General features: G+C 52.9%; 1 protein-coding gene across 4 annotated transcripts in view; it reads right to left on the reverse strand.

Moving 5' to 3' along the window:
• Positions 1-633: 633 nt before the first annotated feature.
• SCAP (SREBF chaperone) overlaps positions 634-20129 on the reverse strand; it is a 77489-nt gene continuing 57993 nt past the window's right edge. For 2 of the 4 annotated variants that reach the window (XM_067292081.1, XM_067292082.1), the window contains exons 10-23: positions 19401-19495; positions 12697-12795; positions 12019-12237; positions 10686-11119; positions 9731-9925; positions 8312-8513; positions 7234-7349; positions 6377-6947; positions 4780-4865; positions 4232-4314; positions 3061-3227; positions 2804-2884; positions 2088-2294; positions 634-1696 (exon numbers count right to left, since the gene is read on the reverse strand). In XM_067292081.1, the coding sequence (XP_067148182.1) occupies positions 1451-1696; positions 2088-2294; positions 2804-2884; positions 3061-3227; positions 4232-4314; positions 4780-4865; positions 6377-6947; positions 7234-7349; positions 8312-8513; positions 9731-9925; positions 10686-11119; positions 12019-12237; positions 12697-12795; positions 19401-19495 (2801 nt within the window). In that variant the 3' untranslated portion in view covers positions 634-1450. The remainder of the gene's footprint in view (positions 1697-2087; positions 2295-2803; positions 2885-3060; positions 3228-4231; positions 4315-4779; positions 4866-6376; positions 6948-7233; positions 7350-8311; positions 8514-9730; positions 9926-10685; positions 11120-12018; positions 12238-12696; positions 12796-19400; positions 19496-20129) is intronic. The other 2 variants (XM_067292084.1, XM_067292083.1) reach the window with 2 other exon arrangements.

Genomic DNA, 20129 nt, shown 5'->3' on the forward strand with positions numbered 1-20129 from the left:
ACTGTACAGTACAAAGCGTACAGCAGGGCTAAGGCCACCCGAGGCGCCGTGCAGGCGCAGCCGGCAAGCCAGGGTCTGCGGCGAGCGCGACGGCGCGGGGCAGGGGCTGGGCTGTGCCCCTCACCACACACACACCCACCGGGGCTGCTCCAGCCTCTGCTGCTGCTGCAGCATCGTCGTCGGGTGCTTGAGCCCATCGCGGGGCCGGGGGGGGGGGGCAGCTGCTCAGCTTCAGGCCCGGCTGCACCGGGGCCGGCGCGTAGTGCAAGTCAGGCAGGAGGCCGAGCCCCGCGATGAAGCCGTTCCTGGGGGCCCTGGGCCTCTGCTCGGCCCTGGGGGCTGCTGCCGGGGCACTTTCGGGCCACTGCTCCCCCCCGCCCCCCCCCCCCCCCCCCCGCGGCAGGCTGTGTCCCCCCCTCCTCCTCCCAGCTTCAGGCAGGGCCTCCCCCCTCCTGCCCCAAGGGTGTTTCTCCCCCTGACGCACGGGGAGGACGGGAGGACGGCAGCGCGGGCTGCTTGTCCCAGCCCAACCTGAGAAAAGGCTCCTCTCCCACCGCGGGAGGAGGAGGAGGAGGAGGAGGAAGGCGCTATTGCTGCATATTGGGCTAAGGAGCAAGCCTGGAGGCTGCCGGGAAGAGGGGGGGGGAGCCCTGCACCCGCATCCTCGCAGCAGCGCCGGGGGCAGGCGCTGGGGCGGGAGCGGGGCTGCTGCCTCCCCCCTGCTCTCCTGCCATAATAAATAAATATATACAGCACATAAATAAATAGGGCAGGAACGGCTGCGGCACGGAGCCCGCGAGGGGCAGGGCTGCCGGGGCCGGGCCCTGCCGTTGCGCTAAGGCACGCGGAGGCAGAGCCCAGGGCTCCGAGCGGAGGGGTCCAGGGAGGCGCTGGGTCCCCTCCGGCCCTGCTGTGTTGCGGGCCGGGAACAGAGCTGGAATCTGCTCCCAGCACCCAGGAGCTGGACGCAGCTTAATCCGGCGCCGGCAGCACACAGGCAGCACTGCCGGCACGCAGGCAGCTGCCTCCACTCCCGCATGCAAAGCCACAGCCCCGCCATCCCGCACAGTCTCCCCAAAAACACCTCAGGGACAGGGTGTCCTGCCCGCAGCCCTGTGCTGAGCCGGGTGTCCCAGCAGAGCCCCCACCCCACTGCTGCCTTTGGCATTCCGTCCCCAGCCTGCGCAGCCCCTCTGGGGCCACCCCCTGCCCCCGGGCCTGCGCCGAAGCTGCAGGAAGGAGGGGAAGGAGAGGCCGGGCTCAGGCCCCCGCACAGTGTTGGGTGACAAGAGTCCCGGGAAAGAGACGGAGGTGTGTGGAGCGCGACCGACCCCGCAGCCCGTCTCCCGCACGCGCGTGCGGGGAAGCAGCACCACGCTGCCCCCAACACAGCCCTCATGCGCCCACGCTGCCTTCAACGACTCCCCAGGCTCCGTGCCGGCCCCTCGGCTCAGTCCAGCTTTTCCAGCACCGACGGCACGTAGACCAGGCTGAGCTCGCTGCCGAAGTTGCACACGATGGCGGCGTTCTCCAGCACGAGGATCTGGCGCGCTGGCTGCGACTCGTTGCTCTTGCCCAGGTAGACGGTCTGCAGCAGGTCGCCGTAACCGATGTCCCAGAAGGAGACGCAGCCCTGGCCTCCCGTCACCAGGAGGTTATCGGAGATGACGCCCAGGCTGGCACCACAGCCCAGCTCCTGCGGGGAACACGCGAGTGGCAGCAACGGTACCTCCTCGGCGAGGGAGGTCCAGCACCGCAGACGGCCCGCGCCACTCCTGCAGATGGCCCTCACCGACTTGGGGAAGAAACTGTTTAGGTCACAGCCACTCTGCCCCCCAGAAGAGCCCTGTGCGGACACACGTGCTGGGAACGGGGCCACCGTGCCGCTCCGCCACAACATGCGAAGCTGGATGAGGGAGCTCTGGCCGAGCGCCAGCTCTGGCCTTTCCAGGGCTCTTGTCCCTTCACATTTACAAACAAGGAATCGCGCAGAGGCCCGGGGGTCTGGGGGGGTTTGGTGGGGCCCAGAGCAGCGCAGGAGCCCCCTCGCTGACCGCACTTTCCCTGCCTGCTCCCTGGCTACTGACCTGCTGGATGGAATAGAGCTTGATGCCCGAGCTTCGGTCCCAGATGCTGATCACGTCATCCAAGCCGCTGCTGATCACGCAGGACGTTGTGCAGGTGAGGGAAGTGACGTCCCCTCGGTGGGCGTACATGTGACTGACCTTGCTGCCCGTCAGCACGTCCCAAAGGCAGATGGCACCGTCCTGGCCTCCGCTTGCCAGCACCATCGTCTGCAGGGACACGGGGCGAACCAAGTCAGGAACCTCGCAGGAGAGCGGACGGCGCCCTTTCCGGACAGCCAGCCCTCGCACGCCAGGGCCCCACAGCACCACGCGCACGGGAACTCGCCAAACACGGGACAATTTCGCATGCAAGCACTTCCTAGGGCTCAGGGCGCTCGCCTAGGCTGTAGGAGGTCACAGGAACGCGTGGGCTGGAAAGCCAAGCTGCCAGCTCCGTTTCTTTCCTGCCTGCGTACACGTTAGAGCAGGCCGGACCGGAGGGACCGAACCCCAAACCCTGCAGGACCCCTGGTTGCAGAGAAAGCTAAATTCATTGAAACTGTGCTGCGAAGCACAGGCCCGTGCGCAGGAAGGCAGATATTCCCAGCGTGGGGAACATTTGCTGGGCCAGGTTCAGCCTCGTGCTCCCGGCTCTGCCTTCAGAGGCTCGGTGGCTTCAGGGCGCTCCTCGAGGGGCACGTTGAGGAGCGCTCGCCTGGTGTTCCCGCGCGCCTTACCTGATCTATGTACACCGCGGTGATTGCTCCCGAGTGACCCTGCAGCGTGAACAAGCAGCACGAGTCCTCCAGCCGAAACACCTGCAGGGAAAAGGAGCCTCCATTAGGGCAGCCATGCTTCGGAGGGAGACTTTCGGAGCCCTCGTTCTCACGAACTCCCCCAGCCCTAGGGCAAGAGCATCTCGGGCTCCGTTGAGTTAAGATATTTAACAAAGGTTTCTTAAGGTAGAAGAAACCTTCCTCAGAAGAAACCTTACTCTCAGAGTGTGGTCCTGGCTCCCCGTGACCAGCCGCCCAGCTGCAGCCTTCAGCGCCGTGATCGGCTTCTGGTGAGCGCAAGACACCGTGTGGGTGAGCTGACACAGGATGACGTCGCTGCTGCTGAACACCGGCGAGGACGGGATGCTGCTTCTGCTCGGGGCTCCTGTGGCAAGACACTCGGGTAAGTCCCCGTCGCAGCAGGACACGTACAGGCGAGCACGACCGACATCACCCAGCAATGCCAAACCAGGGATTCCTGGACGCTGAGCCAGAGGAGAACTTGAGCCCAGTTCTTCGAAGTGCTCAGCGCTCCAGCTGACACCAGCAGAAGCCGTGGGTGTTCAGCACACCTGAGAAGCTACCACGAGTGTCTCAAACGGGGCCCAACAGCAGAACCCCCCTTTTGCAAATCGGTGGCCCCGGCGCAGTAAGTCTTGGGAAAGACTGAGATCCCTGAAGCCCAGGAGTGCCGTGATTACCCTCAAGATAGGGAGGCAGTGCAGACAGCCAGGCACGCAACTCGCTCTGCCCTGCAGGGAAACGTCATCCCCACAGCCAACCCGTCCTTGCAAAGCCTGCTCCATTCCCAGTCTGTCCCGATCTAACACGTCCAGACCCCAGGGCATTCCCTCAGGAATGCAACCACTCCCCCAGAGAAAGGCCAGAGCTCCTCACCCTTCCAGGCCGCTCCAGAACCGCAGGAGCCACCACACTGCGAGCTAGTCATCACCACAGGTTAGTTTTGTGCGGGTCGCGGTTGTGCCAAGACCCCCAAACACCACCATGGTGGTGGCGCACGCACGGTGTGCAAAGAAGTGAGACACGGACCTTGCCCAAAAGAGTAAGTGAGAACCGGGAGACCAAAGAGGCAGGGGGCAGAGCTGACTCTGGAAGCCACGTTTCCCAACCTCCAGACCTACGCGCTGGAGAAAACCATCACTCAAGATGCTTCTCCTCCACAGGGGACTCCCAAAGTACTCCTCACCTCTCCGCAGCATCTGCGACGTAGGGATTTTCGTTTTATTTTATTTTATTTTTTGAGTGGAGCATTATTCCTAAAGCTTATAAAACGGGAGGGGGGAAGAGTCAGCTGCGAGAAGGCAAGGGGAGAGGAAAAGGCTCAGCGGAGCTCAGCGCCGGACACGGCACGCTCAGATGCTTGCTCACCTCGGAACTGTAGGTGGTTCAAGGACGTGTGCGTTTCTAGCGAGAAGAAATCCAAAGAGCCGTTCAACCGGGCAGCGACGATCCTGAGAGAGAAACGCAGGCACGTGAGCGGAGGCCCTGCCCCGCTCTCGCAGCGCGAGGAGCCCTGAGAGCTGGCGCCTTGTGAGCTCAGAGCACAGAACAAACCAGCAGATGGAAACGTCTTTTGAACAGCAGTAAACAGGTCTAAACAGAAGATGGTGACCCAAAGGCTCAGCCTTGAACCCAGCCTTGAAAAATTCTGGATATTCAGCTACTAGAACGACTGAATATGTGTATGAAAGAGACGTGGCTGCCGGAACGGGCCTCAAGCACAGGACCCAGAAAATCTCGCTCTGCCGTTCTCAACTTGAGAGGCGGACACGCGGGCAAGGACGAGGCTTCCCAGCTCACTCGTTTCCCGCCTGGAGTTGCTTGATCATCACGGCAGGAGCGTCAGAGCTGGGCTCCCGGCTTGCCCCACACGTTCTCCTCCTCTCACAAGGATCACCAAGCACAACCGCAATTACCTGTTGTTCAGGAACACGAGCGCCGTGATGCCAGATTGACCTTCATCGTTACTGCTGCGGAGGGTCCCCTCAATAGCATCCCACACCTGCGAAGAGGAAGGGTTACACGCTGCGGTGACCCTAACTGCAAGACCACCATACGTAGAGGAGTTAGGATTGCACGTAACAGTTAACCCGAGAAGGTTCAGGCCTTCGTATAGCTTGGCCGTCGGGCCTGTGCCGGGCTGCACACACCCCCTGGCCGCAGGGGACGAAGGAGCCCGCGGGCAGCTCCCACTGGGCACCGGCGATTCCACCGCCCGCGTGTCCTTGCTTTTATCTTCAAGCGAAGCAGCGTGTTCTCACGCGAACATCCGTTTGTTTGACAGCAGAAACGATGAATAGAGCTGTTTTCTTCTAAGAAAACCCCGTAAGAGCTCTAAAGACCAAAATGCTGGTGAACCTCTCCTCCACGGAGGGGATCTGCATTGCACGCACCCTGACCGGATGGCTGTCCGATGCTGCGCAAGTCGGGATTCCCAGCATCCGAAGGGGCGTGAGATCATCTATACTATCCTCTTTTATCTTCTGATGCTCACTCCGATAAATGATATCTTAATCAATACTTTGGTGTCCGAGTGCCTTTCTTCCTGGGACCGCAAGGAACGTGAGCTCCAGGGCACTTCTCCTGCAACCTGCAGAAGGGCAGGCCCGGTGCGGCCCCCCTCCCTGCTTCTGGCCAGCCCCGGTGCATCCCTGTCCAGAGCATAAAGTGCACCAGATTTTGGAGCAGCACCGTGATGTGGACTGGAAACAAGAGTCAGTCAGTGTCTTAAGACGGCAGCCCAGAAGAAGAGTTCTGAGCTCAAAAACACGTTTAAAAGAAGGAAAAAACCCAATGAAATCGCCTGCTTGTGTCCTTGCTGGGAAGAATCGAAGTTGTTCCCATGCAACACAGGAAGAACAGGCCAAACATTATTAAAAATTTAATTTGAAAATATATTTACTAAAAAAAATTGCATTTATTTTGAAGTGAAAAAAATCTAATTTAATTTCTGAAAATTAGATTAAAATTAAATCAATTCCAGAAGTTTCTGATTAGAAGAGATTTAAATGCCCAATTAAAATTTACTTCAAAACCTATATTAGTTCCTACAGAACTCCTATTCACTTTATTTCATGACTGACCAGTAGCAACATCACTTAATGACAGGAGGAATCATTGTGCTTCTTCAGTCTTAAAGACGGTTGCTACTATTTAGCACTAACTAAAACATCTTTTTCCTCACATGAAGAACCTCCTTTGCAATGAAGTATTTTGACACTCAAGGATCAGAAAAGAAGACGAGCGAGGTACTGATCAGAGGAAAAGCTGTTTCAAATATATTAGCAAACTGATTCTAGGTAATAGCAGACACTGCAGCCCAATACCTGTTTTGTTCTAAAATGGAATTAAGCTGAAACGTTGAGGTTTCCAGAGCAGAAGAGAAACTTCTGCCCCGGGACCTGCTCTAACGTGGCTGATGCCTGTGCTTCTGCGACAGGCGTTGGGCACCAGCCTTGCGCAGAGCCACAGCGCGCTGCAGCAGCGGAACCGGCCGCGAGCCTTTCTCCTTACCTCCAACTTCCCGTTACTCCGGCCAGCCACAATGAGGTTCCCCTGCAGGTTGAGGCTCCACACGGAGCTTTCGAAGTCTCCTCCCCAGGAAGAAATGGGGGAGGACTTGTCAAATCCAGTAAAAGACTCATCCCCCAGGCTCTTTCTGCGGCTGCTGCAACCTCCCTCCTCATTCCCGCAGCTCAGGGATCGGGGGCTCCCAGTCCCCACGCAGAACCCAGCCTGCCCGTGCGGGGCTGAAAGGCCAGTGAAGTTCATGCAGTTCGATGTGCTGTGCTCTTCGTACACCTTCTTAACCAGGCTGCTGAAATCATAGCCAGTCTCTTTCTGGCGACTGCCCACAGCACGGAGTCGCGTCTCCGACTCCGCCACCTTCACCTGCTCTGAGAAGTTTGTGTCAATGAGAGAGGTGAGGTCCGGCTGGTCACAGAAAAGCGGAGGCTGCGGAGGGCTGAGCATCCTCTTGAGCTGGTGGCCGTTCTCAAAAGAGTCATCCAGACCGTTCTTGCCATCCGGACTCTGATCCCAGCTTTCCTGGTAATCAAAAATGCCACTGCTGTCTCTTCGCAACCTGAAACAATAATAAAAGGTCAAGTCTCCCATCTTTACTGACTCAGATGGCCTGGGACGGACAGGGCTGCCCAGGAACACAAAGGCGGTAAGAGTGTAGGACTCCACACAGACAGCAGGAATTACTTATTACCCAGCCTGCGCAAGCATGGTGATGGTGGGGATCAAGAGTGGCACCAAGGATTGCGACTGCTAATTCTTCACAGTGGGGTTTGCACAAGCTGGGGAGCAGCGATTATGTAAGGACCAGTAAGACATTTGCACGAGTTGGCAGAGAAACCACATACCTTGGTTTGGGAATAACAGTGAGACAGTCTCCAGTCTGAGCATCCCACACACGGATCTGGCCCACGAGGCAGCAGCTGACAAGCAGCATCCCATCACTAGCGAGACATTCGATGTCCTAGCAAGGAAGAACAAGCACAGCTGAGCATGTAGGAAGACCTCTGGACTCTGACAGTCACCTTGCGTGTGCTCCAAGGCTGAAGAACTAACTAGATGATAAATTTTAGGCCCAAACTACACGGCTGGTTTAGCAACCTACAGATACTCTGAGAACAGGACGGTTTGCCCAGAGTCCCAGCAGTTCACTTGATGGCTGCAAATAAAACAGCATCCATCTTCCTTCCCTTTCCCTGACAAAGTATGGTCCAAAGAGACTGCAGGATCGGTCACATCGTACAGACTATCCAGTGGGAACACAGTACTGGGGACACTCAAAACAAAAGCAAAACGCTGGAGTCTGTGGGACAAGTGTTGCCCAAAATGACATTCAGCAGTCGATGTCACCCTAGGAACAGAGGAAAAGCTTCTACGGAAGTCATGGCACAGCGTTTGAAACTCCATCTGACAGGGTGCCCGAGTGCTTGGTTTCCCCTCAAACAGTGAAGAAATGTCCTTCCCCTCAAGAAAAATGGGTCAGCTGAGCAGCAGCATACTTCTGTGCGACCCAAAGATGCTTTTAGCAGTGGAAACAATATTTAGTAGCTCAAACCTATCCGCTAACTTTTGGGAAGCGGAAGAAAAAAGGACAATCCACTGGGCATTAAAAAAAGAAATCTAGGGACACCCCAAAGAAGGGTGGATCAGCCCAGCCGATGAAAGGCAACAGCTGGCTACATAGAGATGGGAATAACAGCAAAAAAAATTCAGAGCAAGTCCCAGGAAGAAACGGAAAAGCCCTACAGGTAACCTCACGCTGCAGTACCCCATTGTACCTGCACAGCATTCGCCTGTTGTTAGCCCTCCGAGGCTGCGTTACACTAAGACTACTGAACCGGCCGGTGCTTTGTGGGGGCTGTTATTTAAACAGAACAAAAGATAAACGGTGCAGGGCAGTAAAACGCCTGCACCCGTCCAACCTACCATGAGGTGACCCCTGAGAACCAAGGGGACGATCTCAGTCTCAGGCGGGGAGTAGCCGTAATCGTCACAGGGCAGGTCGCCCCTCTTCCTCCTGCTGTGAGGGAGCCCGTTCTGCCCGTAGTTCTTGGGGCAGAACACCCTGTACAGGCAGAAGAGCAGCAGGACCAGGATAATGCCCGAGGCCAGACCCAGAGCAGCTACCCTGATGGGAGACACAAACAGAGAGGCGTCAGCTGAACCGCAGCCTGCTTCCTGCAGAGGACACGCGCTGCCTGGACATCACGGGGCTGGTCTCAACTGCTGTCTCCAAAGCTGAGCTGAGAGAGCTTCTGGGCCACCAAGGTGGGCTTTCACAGTACCTGGTTGCCTGAAAGTAGCCAGTACACGGCACTCAGGAGGGTGGACATACCTCTGCAAATTAAACATGAAAGCTATTTCTTTTTAAATAGTTGTTTAAAATAGAGGTGAAAAGAAGGGGAGATGGAGATTCAGTCACTAGTTCGTGGCTAGTGCTTGAAAATACTGAAATTGAGACTATTACACTGCTGGTCTAAATTTTTCAACTGAGAAAAAAATTTTTCAACTGAGAAAAATTTTTCAACTGAGAAAAATTTCCAGCAAGCTATTGTAATTTCTGGAAAATTAAATGTTTCTTTAATAGGAACAAGATTTTTAGACTTTTCAATAAGAAAAGTACTTAGCGATTAAGGCACTAAGAAAAAAGCTAGATGGGGATGAGGGTAATGTGAAGCGTGTTCAGCACAGCCAATGAAGAACGCAGGTTCAGATGGCAGCCTGCCCTCTCAGCGGGAAAGGAACTTCCTTGTTTGTGTGAGAGTTTTGTCGAACGCCCAGTGAAGTATTATGGAACCGTGACATTTATTCCCAAAGAGGAACTCCTATCCCTATTGCCCGGTGATAAGCCCTGTAATATGTGCTTGCTGGAATAACACACGGTTTTAACATCACCAAGGCATCCAATTAAAATGCCTTTTTGAACTGTCAAAGCTTAATCTTCAAAACACATGACAAATTGCACAACGATTACTAAACGATAAAGAACACTGGCAAATATATCATGTTTGTGTGTCGTTTGTCCACAGTCACCAATATATTTTGACGAGCAGCTCCCCTTCACACCACCAATAAGCAATGTGCACTAGCAACCCGGGCTGCACACGCCGTCTCCTGACAGGGAACTCGGCTGCTGAGAACAGCAGCGCCATGAATGATTCATTCAGTGCTGCGCGAGCTGAGCTGGAGCGTCCCGAGCTTTACAGGATTTTGCATCGAAGCTTTACAAACCTTTTTCATTCTCCTCCTTTTTCCCCACCGGGACAAAAGCCAAACAGCCAAAGAGCACCCTATATCCACAAGGGAGTTAAGGTATGGTCAGAAGGTTGTATCAAGGACTCTTACTTGTAGAGGGTGACATCCCGGTGCCCTTGCAGCTTGGGTGAGGCTTGGTCAGGCTGAGCTTCAGCATCCAGCTTCCCACCGCTTGCAGATAAGAAAGGGTGGTAGCGGTTAGCCTCCTGGGGATGCCGCACTTCTAAGGCCTCTTGTGGATTCAGATACAGCGTGACAGGGATTGCTGGAAGGATGCTGATGTATCTGAAGGAACGGAAAGACAGGAGAATAGCTTAGGAACAACAGGAGGTAAAGACAGGAAAATCTTAATAGCTCACCCAGCTCATCTTCCCACCAGCAGCCAAAGTAGGTAGGTCTCAGGATGTATTTTCAGGCCAGTATTTTTAGGTATTCTAAACTAAACGCCTCCACTGAAATATCTTTCTCTGAAGATGTTTCCCAAGTCTAACAAGGCTAAACTTAAACCCTGCCTCTGTGGAAAAGGCACAAACAGCCCACGGCAGAATGAGCTATTGATGAGATGAGACGGATTTCACAGATGTAAGTGAGGAAGGACCCTTACAATGCTGTGGTCCAGCTTCCTGCACACTGCAGGCCAGAGGGTATCGCCAAGAAGTTTCTTCAGCACAGACACTTCTGTCGCTCTACTGTATTATCCCTGTCACTAACAAATAATCATATGTCATTTTACAAACGTCTAAACATGTCATCTCCAACAAGTGTAATCTCTAGGATGAAGGAGGACAACAAGCATATGATACATGCAAGAGAGGAGCACAAACCCCTGTTCTCAGACAAACAGCCCTGGAGAGTTTGGCATCTCTGCAGCATAGCAGAAGGGCCTGTTTTAATAGTTTCATCCTGAAGTCACATTTGCAATAGGGAATGTGGAATGCAAATTATCTCTCTCGGAAGGACAAAAGACTGGGGACAGGGGGAACCCTTGGAGTCAGTTCTGCAGGGAATTCAAAGTGCTTGGGGCACTTGACACCAGCCCACTTGCCTTTTGGCCAGAGTGATATTGTAATAGCTGAAGAGGGATGGCCAGTGTCGAAAGGAGAGCTTCCTCCAAATCTCCTCGTCCTCTGCTCCCCAGGTAACCTCTGCTTCAGTTCCAAGCTCTGGCTGCCCATTCCCTTTGCCCTCTGGTCCTTGGGCCCACGTGTGCTGGTTTGTCTCCAGCCTGCTCAGGGACTCCAACCCTGGCTTCTGCTCACGCTGCTGTGTCTGGTTTTCCGACAGCTGTACAGGGTCCGATGGGAAGACCGAGAGATCAATTTTGGGGTCCCCAGCAGGTAGGACCCCTCCAGGAACAGGCATAGGAGGCAGACCTGCTTCACCCAAAGGACTCTGTTCAGTGACCTGTGACGTGAGGTAGGTGCGGAGACCAGCAGGATCCGTGTAAACCAGGATTCCAATCCAGATCACTGTCCCAGCCTGCACAGGGTGAACAAGCCCATTTAGTACACGGTCTTCAGCACTCTGCCCCTCAAACACCTCGGCCACGGTCTAACCAGACATCAACAGCATCCCTGTGAAGGGTACACCCTGCGCTCGGTTGTAGTCTTACTCCAGACCGATGCTTATTCTTCAAGAGGACTGGGAGAGCTTGTACGGCACACACAGAAACTGAACACCGCTTTTCTGTGAGCTCCCCAGCTTAGTGTGATGGTAGGAACCCCGCTCCTCAGCACGTCTGCCACCCTTAAACAGCGCTAGAAAGGCTTAATTCAGGGTTCTGATTCATGAACTCTGCAAGACCTACTGCAGCAGCCACAGTTCAGAGACTAGTGTATTAACTTAAACTGCCACCAGCATTAGTTAGCAGCTAACGGACTGAGCTGTGATTTGTAGAAGCCAAGGAACAGAGACATTCCTCTGCTTCCATTCCAGAGCAGCAACATCTGGAACAGAGATGGGGAGGGCAAGCAGGGACAGGAACTGCTTCAAATGCTGCAGTTACACCCGCAAACAGGCAAGAGTTAGAGCCTTCTATGTAATGAAATATCTCCACATCTTTATTCCAGGAACAAAATATAATTCCTGGTCTGGAAAGCTCTTTTCTCTCCACTCATACAGTCCTGAAAAGCTGCTGGCATAAAAATATCTCAAAGCAATTACCAGAATATTTCCCACTACCATCCAAACATCATGTAAACAGAGGTGTTCTCAGGGAAGTACTTCTTGAACTGTATTTACCATAGGGCAGCGTAAGTCTTGCAGGGGGACAAAGATGCATGAAAACTTTGGGCATTTCTTCTCTCTGGAAGTACCTTTGGATTCAGTTAGTGTCCCACGGAAAGGGGCAGCAGACAACACAACACCAAACGACCTACCATGATGAGTCTCTGGGCCAACCGGGTCCTGGCAAAGAAGTAGATCACCCGCAGCCTCTTGGGCAGGCGCAAATTCCGGAAAGACGACGGCTGCAGGGTGATGGTGTGGGGGGTGGCAGGCCGCATAGCAGGCTGGCGCTCGTAGCGCTGAGAGCGGCTGACGGGCTTCGCCGGGGGCATGCAGGCTTCTGCCGGCAACCGTTTGTTCAGATCAGCGAGCTGCCGAGAGAAAAGCACACGCGTGACGTGACAGCCGCGGTGATTAGGTCCTTCAGGAGAAGTGTGTGCAAAGTCAGTTATCTGCACGCATCTGTCCTTTGACACAGGCTTAGGTCTGAGTTCCCAGCTTCACTCTCAAATCAGTCTGGCCCAGGTTCTTTCTGGCACTTATTCTCCTTTTTGCCCAGACAACTGGACCTGTTTGTGACCGTGCCTCTTTCCAAAGACCATACACTCAATATTTGCCTATTTATGTATCTGAGAGTGTCTTGTTCCCTCAAGTGTCCTGTCCCCATCGCTGTATACGTGTAACCAAGCAAGAATTGCCCTGGAACTTATAAACAGAGAAGACTGAGCTGTGTAAGGCTGAAAATCAAAGGCTAAGCTACCCTCAAAGCATTCTACAGTAGCAGAGCAGAAAAATCCAAGGCACGAGCCTGGGTTCTCTGCCGTCCTTACCTCCATACGGCGAATGTCGATGGACAGTACAGTAGTGAAGAAAAACATCTGCAGAAAGAAGTCCGACACCAGGCCAACCACAGCAAAGAGGCAGAACTCCTGCAGACAGCACACACATTTATTAGCTACGGCAGCTGCTGAGATAACAGGGAATATTTCACCTTGAGGAAAAGAGCAACTGAGCAAAATCTTGCCCAGAGTGCAGGCCTGAGGATATTTTACTGACAACGCTTCTTAGCAATATTTTGTAACAGTTAGGAGTTTAGTGTTTAAAAATGTCCGTCTGAGAATTCAGGAGCATATTTATTCAATACACATTCTTCAAATCACACTGCCCAGCAAACAAACATTAGCCGACAATTTTCAGTCCTATGCCGCTGGAAGGAAAGTCACATGCCTTTTCTAAGAGATCGCTACACGTCAAGTATATAGGAAACAACACTTCCAAAAGCTGTTTCCAAATTTCCCTGTAATGCTCCACTTTGCCCAGCAGGTGCCATTACAGAAACAAGGATTAAAAGAAAACGCCAGCAAATATGATCAGCAATAGAAACACAGTCAGCTCCCAGATCATCCCTACAAAACAACCCCCGTTAGTGCCAAGTGTCTTCCCCTCTTCCACTTCAAATTTCACAACGGCAAAAAATTCAAGTATTTTTGAGAAGGAGTTTTGTCTCCCTTGAGTGTACAAATTCCTGCCAGGACCCATCAGGACCCAGGAAAGATCTGGCAAACATGGAAAGATCAAGAAAGCTCAACATAAGTGCAAGTAAAACCCTAAGGCTAAACAACAGATCAAAGACTCGGGCCCTCACTTGCAGACCAGACCTGGCAAACACCTGCCTGCAGCTGGTGCCCCGGGCGTCCTCGCTGCACGCAGACTAGGCCAGGACACATCCGCCCAAGAGGAAGGAGAAGCACCCGAAAGAATCCTCTCTTTCCTCGCTCTTCTTTCCACGTCCACCCCAGCTTTTCGAATAAGGCCAGAGGCCAGTGTAAGCACAGCGAAACGCGAAGAGCCCAAGATAACACGAAAGGCTATCCAAAACCTCCAAGCAAACCTTGAAGCCTCCCCGTCCTGTCCAAACTGGTCTTGAAACACAAGCTATCAACCGCCGGGAATTTAAAGATTAGTGTAGCGCAGAATGAGATAATCCACCAGGTCAGTCCCCCCCCCCCCCCCCCCCCCCCGTCTCCAAAACCTCCCAGCAACAACAGCACAAAGCGGCAGCTTCTGATCGGCTCCTTCTCTTTAGTTCCTTCCCCACCATATGACTGGAGGTTTTAGAAGCGAAGGGATGAAAACACAACACAGGTTCCTCCCTCAGGGACTAAAAATAGAAGGAAAGCAATAGTCATCTGGATTTCACCCGTACCCCAGCAAACACAGACTCCACAAACAGCAGGCTCTGCACATATAGGGATTAATTCTGTTAATACCTCCTCTTATTCCACCTAGGATTAGAAACATCTGAAACGGGAGGGCTTGCCCTGGAAATCTTGTACGTGGATACTGCACATGATGTGGCAAAACCCTAACTGGTATCAGTGAGGGCAGGATCGGGCTCTCGGTGTGAACTTCAGAATAAGATAGGGGGTACGAGATGGACAACAGTGCGAGCGCTCAGCACTCACCTCTGCAGCATCTCAGAGCCGTCAACAGGGCCACGGCGCCAGGAGAATGGGGGTCTCTATCTACCTGCAACACCGGCCAAGAGGATTTCATTGCTGCTCACAACTACAAGGGTGGAGATTTAAGCTGAGCATGCAATTCTCACCTCGAGCCAAGCTCTATTTTAGGACGAGGAGAGCTACAGAAAACCCAGACAATTCCCTTCTGCTAAAGGAGCCGCGCTGCCAGGGAGTAACTGAGAAAAAGCAGAGGGCCCATTGCAGCCCTTGGGGCAAACGCCAACCTTCCGCAAAGAAACGCTTCCCCTCCTCGGTTTTTCCCCGTACCACGTAGCAGCTGAGCGATTTGAGCGCTGTACTGCTCCCGCTGACAACCCGGAGCAAAGGTCCCTGCCAGATTTACGCGGCCTCGCTCTCTATCTCGAGGATGCCTTGAACTCTGCAACGCTAGCACAGAACGTTATCTGTACAGTGTCCTTCACTCTCAGGGACGAAGATAAGGGGCACATGCCAGATCCCAGCAGAGCGGCCGTCAGCCTGTTAAAGACAGCGTCGCTGCCAGGGTCTGCCTTTGGGAAAAGCAAGCATCCAAAGAAAGACAGGATCACACGGAGAGCAGAGGATGGGTGTCCCCACAACATATCAAAGTCCTTTAATAAACAAGAGTACTTTATTAAAGATAACACGTGGGTGCAGGGTATAGCGTCAGTTTTTCCCACTGCTCTACTGACACAGTTATATTCCCGGTCTGTCCCACAGCGTTTTATCACGCTCCTTCATCCCTTGTTATAAGCGTCCCCTGCAAGCTCCTCTACTGCAAAGTGAACTGTCTCAGCGGTAGCCCCAAGACAGGACTGCTGGCACCAAGCTCGCTTCACAGACACTGCCGAATTTCACTTCATTGCGCCTTCTGAAGTCGAGTAGTGCAGCAGTGAAACAGGGGCCAGGAAAATGTGCGAATACGCTGTATCAATGAGCTTAATTTACACCCAAAGGATGGTTCATGTCGGCTGAGCAACCTCTGCAGTTTTCACCATCAGCTTCAAAATAGTTGTGGTCTTACTCTTATATCTGAAAATAAAGCTAACTAGGCTAGTTTAACCTGAGAACTGTGAAGTTCGGCCATGCTTCAGCTCAATCTGAATGTTCAACCTTCTCGGATTATAACACACTTTAACCTACAGTATCTAACGGTGACACCCTCAATATTGAATCAAGGATACATGCAGCCCACTCCCATTCACGTAGGTCACAGGTGGCCAGCTAGCCACCTAGCAAGTCCCAAAGGAGCCTTCAACTGTGTAGATGCTCAGGTGCTCCTGCCCTGGCTTAGTGGCCGTGCCTACCAGAAATCTCCAGAGACAACAGGCTGGTATCTCCCTAGTCCGGCAGCAGAGCTGCTGCAGAAGGGGTAGTGAGGATTCACCTAGGCAGCTCTTCTCCTGTTCATGTAGCTGAGGTGGCCCAACCTCTGTCTGACCAAGGATCAGAAGGCAGTTGTCAGCGGCGTAAACTTCCTGACGCAATTCAGCAAGCACTGTCCTGAAAACAGGACAGTTCGATGGACGGAGTAACAAACTGAGAGGCAGAAGACCTGATGCTATTTTCAGTGCTACGCAGACCCAACAGCATGACCTCGACAGACCATTTCACCTTGAGGTTTCAGTTTACCCACCTATGAAGCAGAGATAGTGATCTCCACGGTCACAAAAACCTACAGACTTGCCAGCCTGGTGCAATAGCCCTGAACAGCCTGTGCAATCTCCTTCTCTGAGCAGACATTCAGCACCGCGTTGTTTTTCCATCTACTTACAAAGCGCACTAGCTAACCCGCACAGACTGGAACGGGCTGGAACGAAGGCACCTCTACAGGAAAGACACTGGGCAGCGTTACGCGCTAAAAAGCTCATCTCCATGCACGGGAGGGAGCACAGAGGCACGACGGCAGGCAGGGGAACCCCAACTACCCAGGGAGACACACAGGTCCCTGCCCCAGCTCCTCCCAAAGCTGCCCCGTGGGCCAGGGGTGAACCCATCACGATGAGTCAACAGGAGAGGCTCCCTAGGGGGCACAGGACGCATTATGGGATGCAGGCGAAGAGCATCTGGGGATTGCACAAGACTTATTATGGGATATTTAGCAGATAAATCAAAGACGGGGAAAGGTGGGTATCTAGGTGGTTCGCAGAGGAACAAGAGTGGAAAAAGAGAGGGATAAGGGGATAAAATGGGCCACTCGTGCAAACGGGTTGCTGGTTAGAGTGCTTGTCCCGCCATGCCCTGTGCCTGACCAGCACACTCGCTCCTGTCTGCTCGTTAAACTCCCTTTCTAACCGTGTTCCTGGGTGAGGGCACTCTCTGTCCTGCGTGCATGGAGGTCTAAGCGCCAGCAACTTAGTCAGACCAGAGGTGAGAGGAACCTGCGTGTCTGGGGTGCCAGCAACTGGAGAGACTGAAGCGAGTGAAAATCAAGCGTCAGCAACTGGAGCGGGACCACAGGTCACAGGGGCCTGGTCAGGGTGCCAGTAACCGGAGCACAGGAGGGTACGTGTGCCAGTGCGTGATTGCTAGCAAATATTGAGTCAGGCTAGCTGGCAAGTAGGATAAGTGGCCTGGGAGCCAGGTATACGTGTGTGTCTCTGTGCGTGAGACAACTGGAGGAGCTGGCTACCAGAGAGAGACTGGGGCTCCAGGCCAACTGCCGGAGAGACTGTGGGGTCTGGGGGTCACCCGAGAGACCTGTTTGGACGTGTGTGTGTCTGTGCAGGAGGCAACTGGGGAGAGAGGAGATCCAGGGCCAGCTACGGGATGGACTGAGTGTCTAAGCCCTGCTACTGGGGGATCCACACTGTATATATGTATACATCTCCCACTAATGGGCCTTCATCTCGATCGGCCAGAGAGGCAACAGGATGAGGCCACTGGTGCTGTTTGTGCTCGTGTAAGTACTCAGTGTTTCCGTCTGTGTTGATCCGTGTGGCCGACTGTGTGTGTTCATGCACGCTTTTGCGTTGTGTATGTTTGCGTGTGCGCCTACTGGGAACACGTGCTCACCTCACTACTGGTTAGAACTGGGGGCATGGGGCTGTGGCAGCCTGGTTGGGCTACCAGATCCAGCTCCACCAGATCCACTGCCGCTAACAGGCAGTAAACCAGGGCATAAATTCGCAGTGTGCTGTCTGCTCTGCATTAATCTATCGTGAAGGCATCCTAGAAGGCTTGTCCACACTGCAGCAACCTCTACTGTAAACACAGAACATGCCAACCAGAGGGTGTCTGACAAGACAGTAGCAGCTTCCTGTCACACCATCGCAAACTCTGCTGTGGCAGCAAAGCCTGGCTGAAGATGTAGCTATCCTAACGAAAACGTCTCCAAAAGCCTGTTTATTCCCCACGCCCCCATTTCGTGTAACTGGGCTAACAAAACTTTGCAACGTAACCCTGGCCTCTGCATGACGAAGGTGAGCTGCTTCCGCAGCTAATCCGCAGATTAGTGCGGAATAGCTAGCTGACTGAGCACTGACTTCTCGGTGCATATAAGCCCTGACTGCAAAGCAGCTACTGTGCTCTAAATTCACACCCAGCTCCCTGTGCAGTAGCTTTTCTTCACAGACGATCACAGAATCACAGAATGGTTGAGGTTGGAAGGGTCGTCTGGAGATCATCTAGTCCAACCCCCCAAAGGGTTAAGCCTTAAAGCCAGTGGATTCTTGGGTGAGGAGGAACTAGAGGAAAGATTAAGCCGAGCAATTTAAGACAAAGAGCAGCATGGCACCGTCTCAGAGTTTAAGGATGTCAGAACGCAGTCAGGAAAACCGGAGCATGTCACGTAGAAGGAAAAAAGCGATGACAAATACAGGGCAGGGCTCCAGCCATGGGCAACTGCACCCATTCTGCAAAGAATCACTGGCCACTGCTCTTGACCACAGATGACTACCCAGGAAGGGGCAGGGCATATTGATATACAGACATGCATACACAGAGAGAACACCGGTTCTGAGCCGGTTGTGAGCAATAAGGCTCCAAGAGGTCCGTCATCTCGCCTCACTAACCTACAACTTGCTGGAACTGCTCAGAACTGCGAAAGGTCCAAGTGGCAGCCTGCAGTTCAGGCAGGGCCCCGAGACAATTCTGCTGGCATGCAAGCAACCGCCACAGGGAAATGCAAGCAGGTGCCTGGCACTGACCGAATGCAGACAGTGACCTCATTACCAGGCCGAGGAGCCCTCTCTTTTGGTCTCTATGCACAAGAGAGGCAGCAGACTTAGTTCCTGCACCATTGCGTTTCTCTGGTGGCTCCCAAGGGAAGAGACACGCTCCTGGCACCACACTAAGTCTGATGCTGTCAAGGCCTCCGTAGCAATCTGAACACACGCAAGTTCCTCACTCTGCAGGCACTGTCATAGCTACGTGGGAGGGAGGGCACTGTCAACGCACAATAAGGCAAAATTTGGTCTTAGAAGTGAGCTGAAGCTTGAGCAGGATGCTGCAAACAAGACCTCTCCCTTCATAAATCCAATTTTAAGTGTCCAGTTCTCAGGTTAGAGATGTTTCTTCCACTACAGATCCTTCCAGAAGCACTTTGACACTAGTCAAGGCTGACTCAGAGGGAAAGGCACATTTGTCACTTTAATAGCATTCTGTGTCTTCAAGAGGCAGCAATTCAAGGTTAAAAGCACAGGTGCGAGAGGCCCAGGTTTGGTCCTACATTTGTCACTACCTCGACATCAAGTACGTACCACTTCCTTTTCGCATTCCTCTGAGCCCTCTCAGTTACCAGTGAGATACCCCGAGCGGCACTGCAAGCCCAAAGTTCCTGCAGTGCCTGAGAGCCTCGGATAGAAGCCGTGAAGGAAGAGAGGTATCAAAGATTCCCCTGTAGCTGCAGTGAGACACCAGATTCCTCACTTCCTTGCATAAAGCCCTGAGAGGCAGTCGCGTGCTCTTGAACAGCTCAAGACTTGTTGTCACCAGAAGCGACACAGAAGAATACTGCGTACTGCACTCTTGCAGTGACTACAAGCCTCTGTCCTGCACGTCCACCCACTTGCAAACTGATCGACCACACTCACCTGGATGGCTGGGACAAGGGTGAAATAGCCGATCAGGATGATCCCAAGCTCCGTGGCCATGTTCTTCATAATCGACCAGCTCTCATTACTCAAGCCTAGAGAAAGAACGTGCAAAGACAGGTCAAAGGAGACTGTTCACTAGTGAACAGACATGAGGATAGCACTAAGGACTCCTCACTGGATTTCTCTTTTTTAGAATTAGACATCTACAGCTAGCAGACCAAAAAAAGGCATTTTCAAGCTACAATTGATCTGATCTATTTTGGATGCCTGTTTTTAAGCCAATTAAACGGCCTAGAGACTCCAGTGTCTATATCAGATTATCATTAACTCTAAAGAGAGCTCAGGATGACTCTCTCAGCTCACAAAACTGTCCTAATTTAAGCAGTCTAAGGGTACAGTACAGGCATTCAGAGGTTTAAGAGCCTGCTGAGTTTTTGAGCCCCATTTTCTACCAGGATAGAAGTTGCATGGAATTTTTTAAAACTAGGTAGATTTTTGTGTTCACTGGGGATCATTCCAGAGTCTCTCTTCTCTGATGTTTAGAGATTTTTTTTTTTAATGTGCAAAGTACATTTATACATGGTTTGAGCATACTCAAATCCTTATGCAATTGCAGAGCACTTCTATACTAAAGAAGATATTTTGTCACAAACCCTGCAGAACTTCATATGGCCCATGGACTGCATTATTGCAAGGTGCTAAATATCTATACCAAGAGGATGCAGC

Source organism: Apteryx mantelli, chromosome 2 (assembly GCF_036417845.1).
Source record: "Apteryx mantelli isolate bAptMan1 chromosome 2, bAptMan1.hap1, whole genome shotgun sequence".
Classification (NCBI taxonomy): Eukaryota; Metazoa; Chordata; class Aves; order Apterygiformes; family Apterygidae; genus Apteryx; species Apteryx mantelli.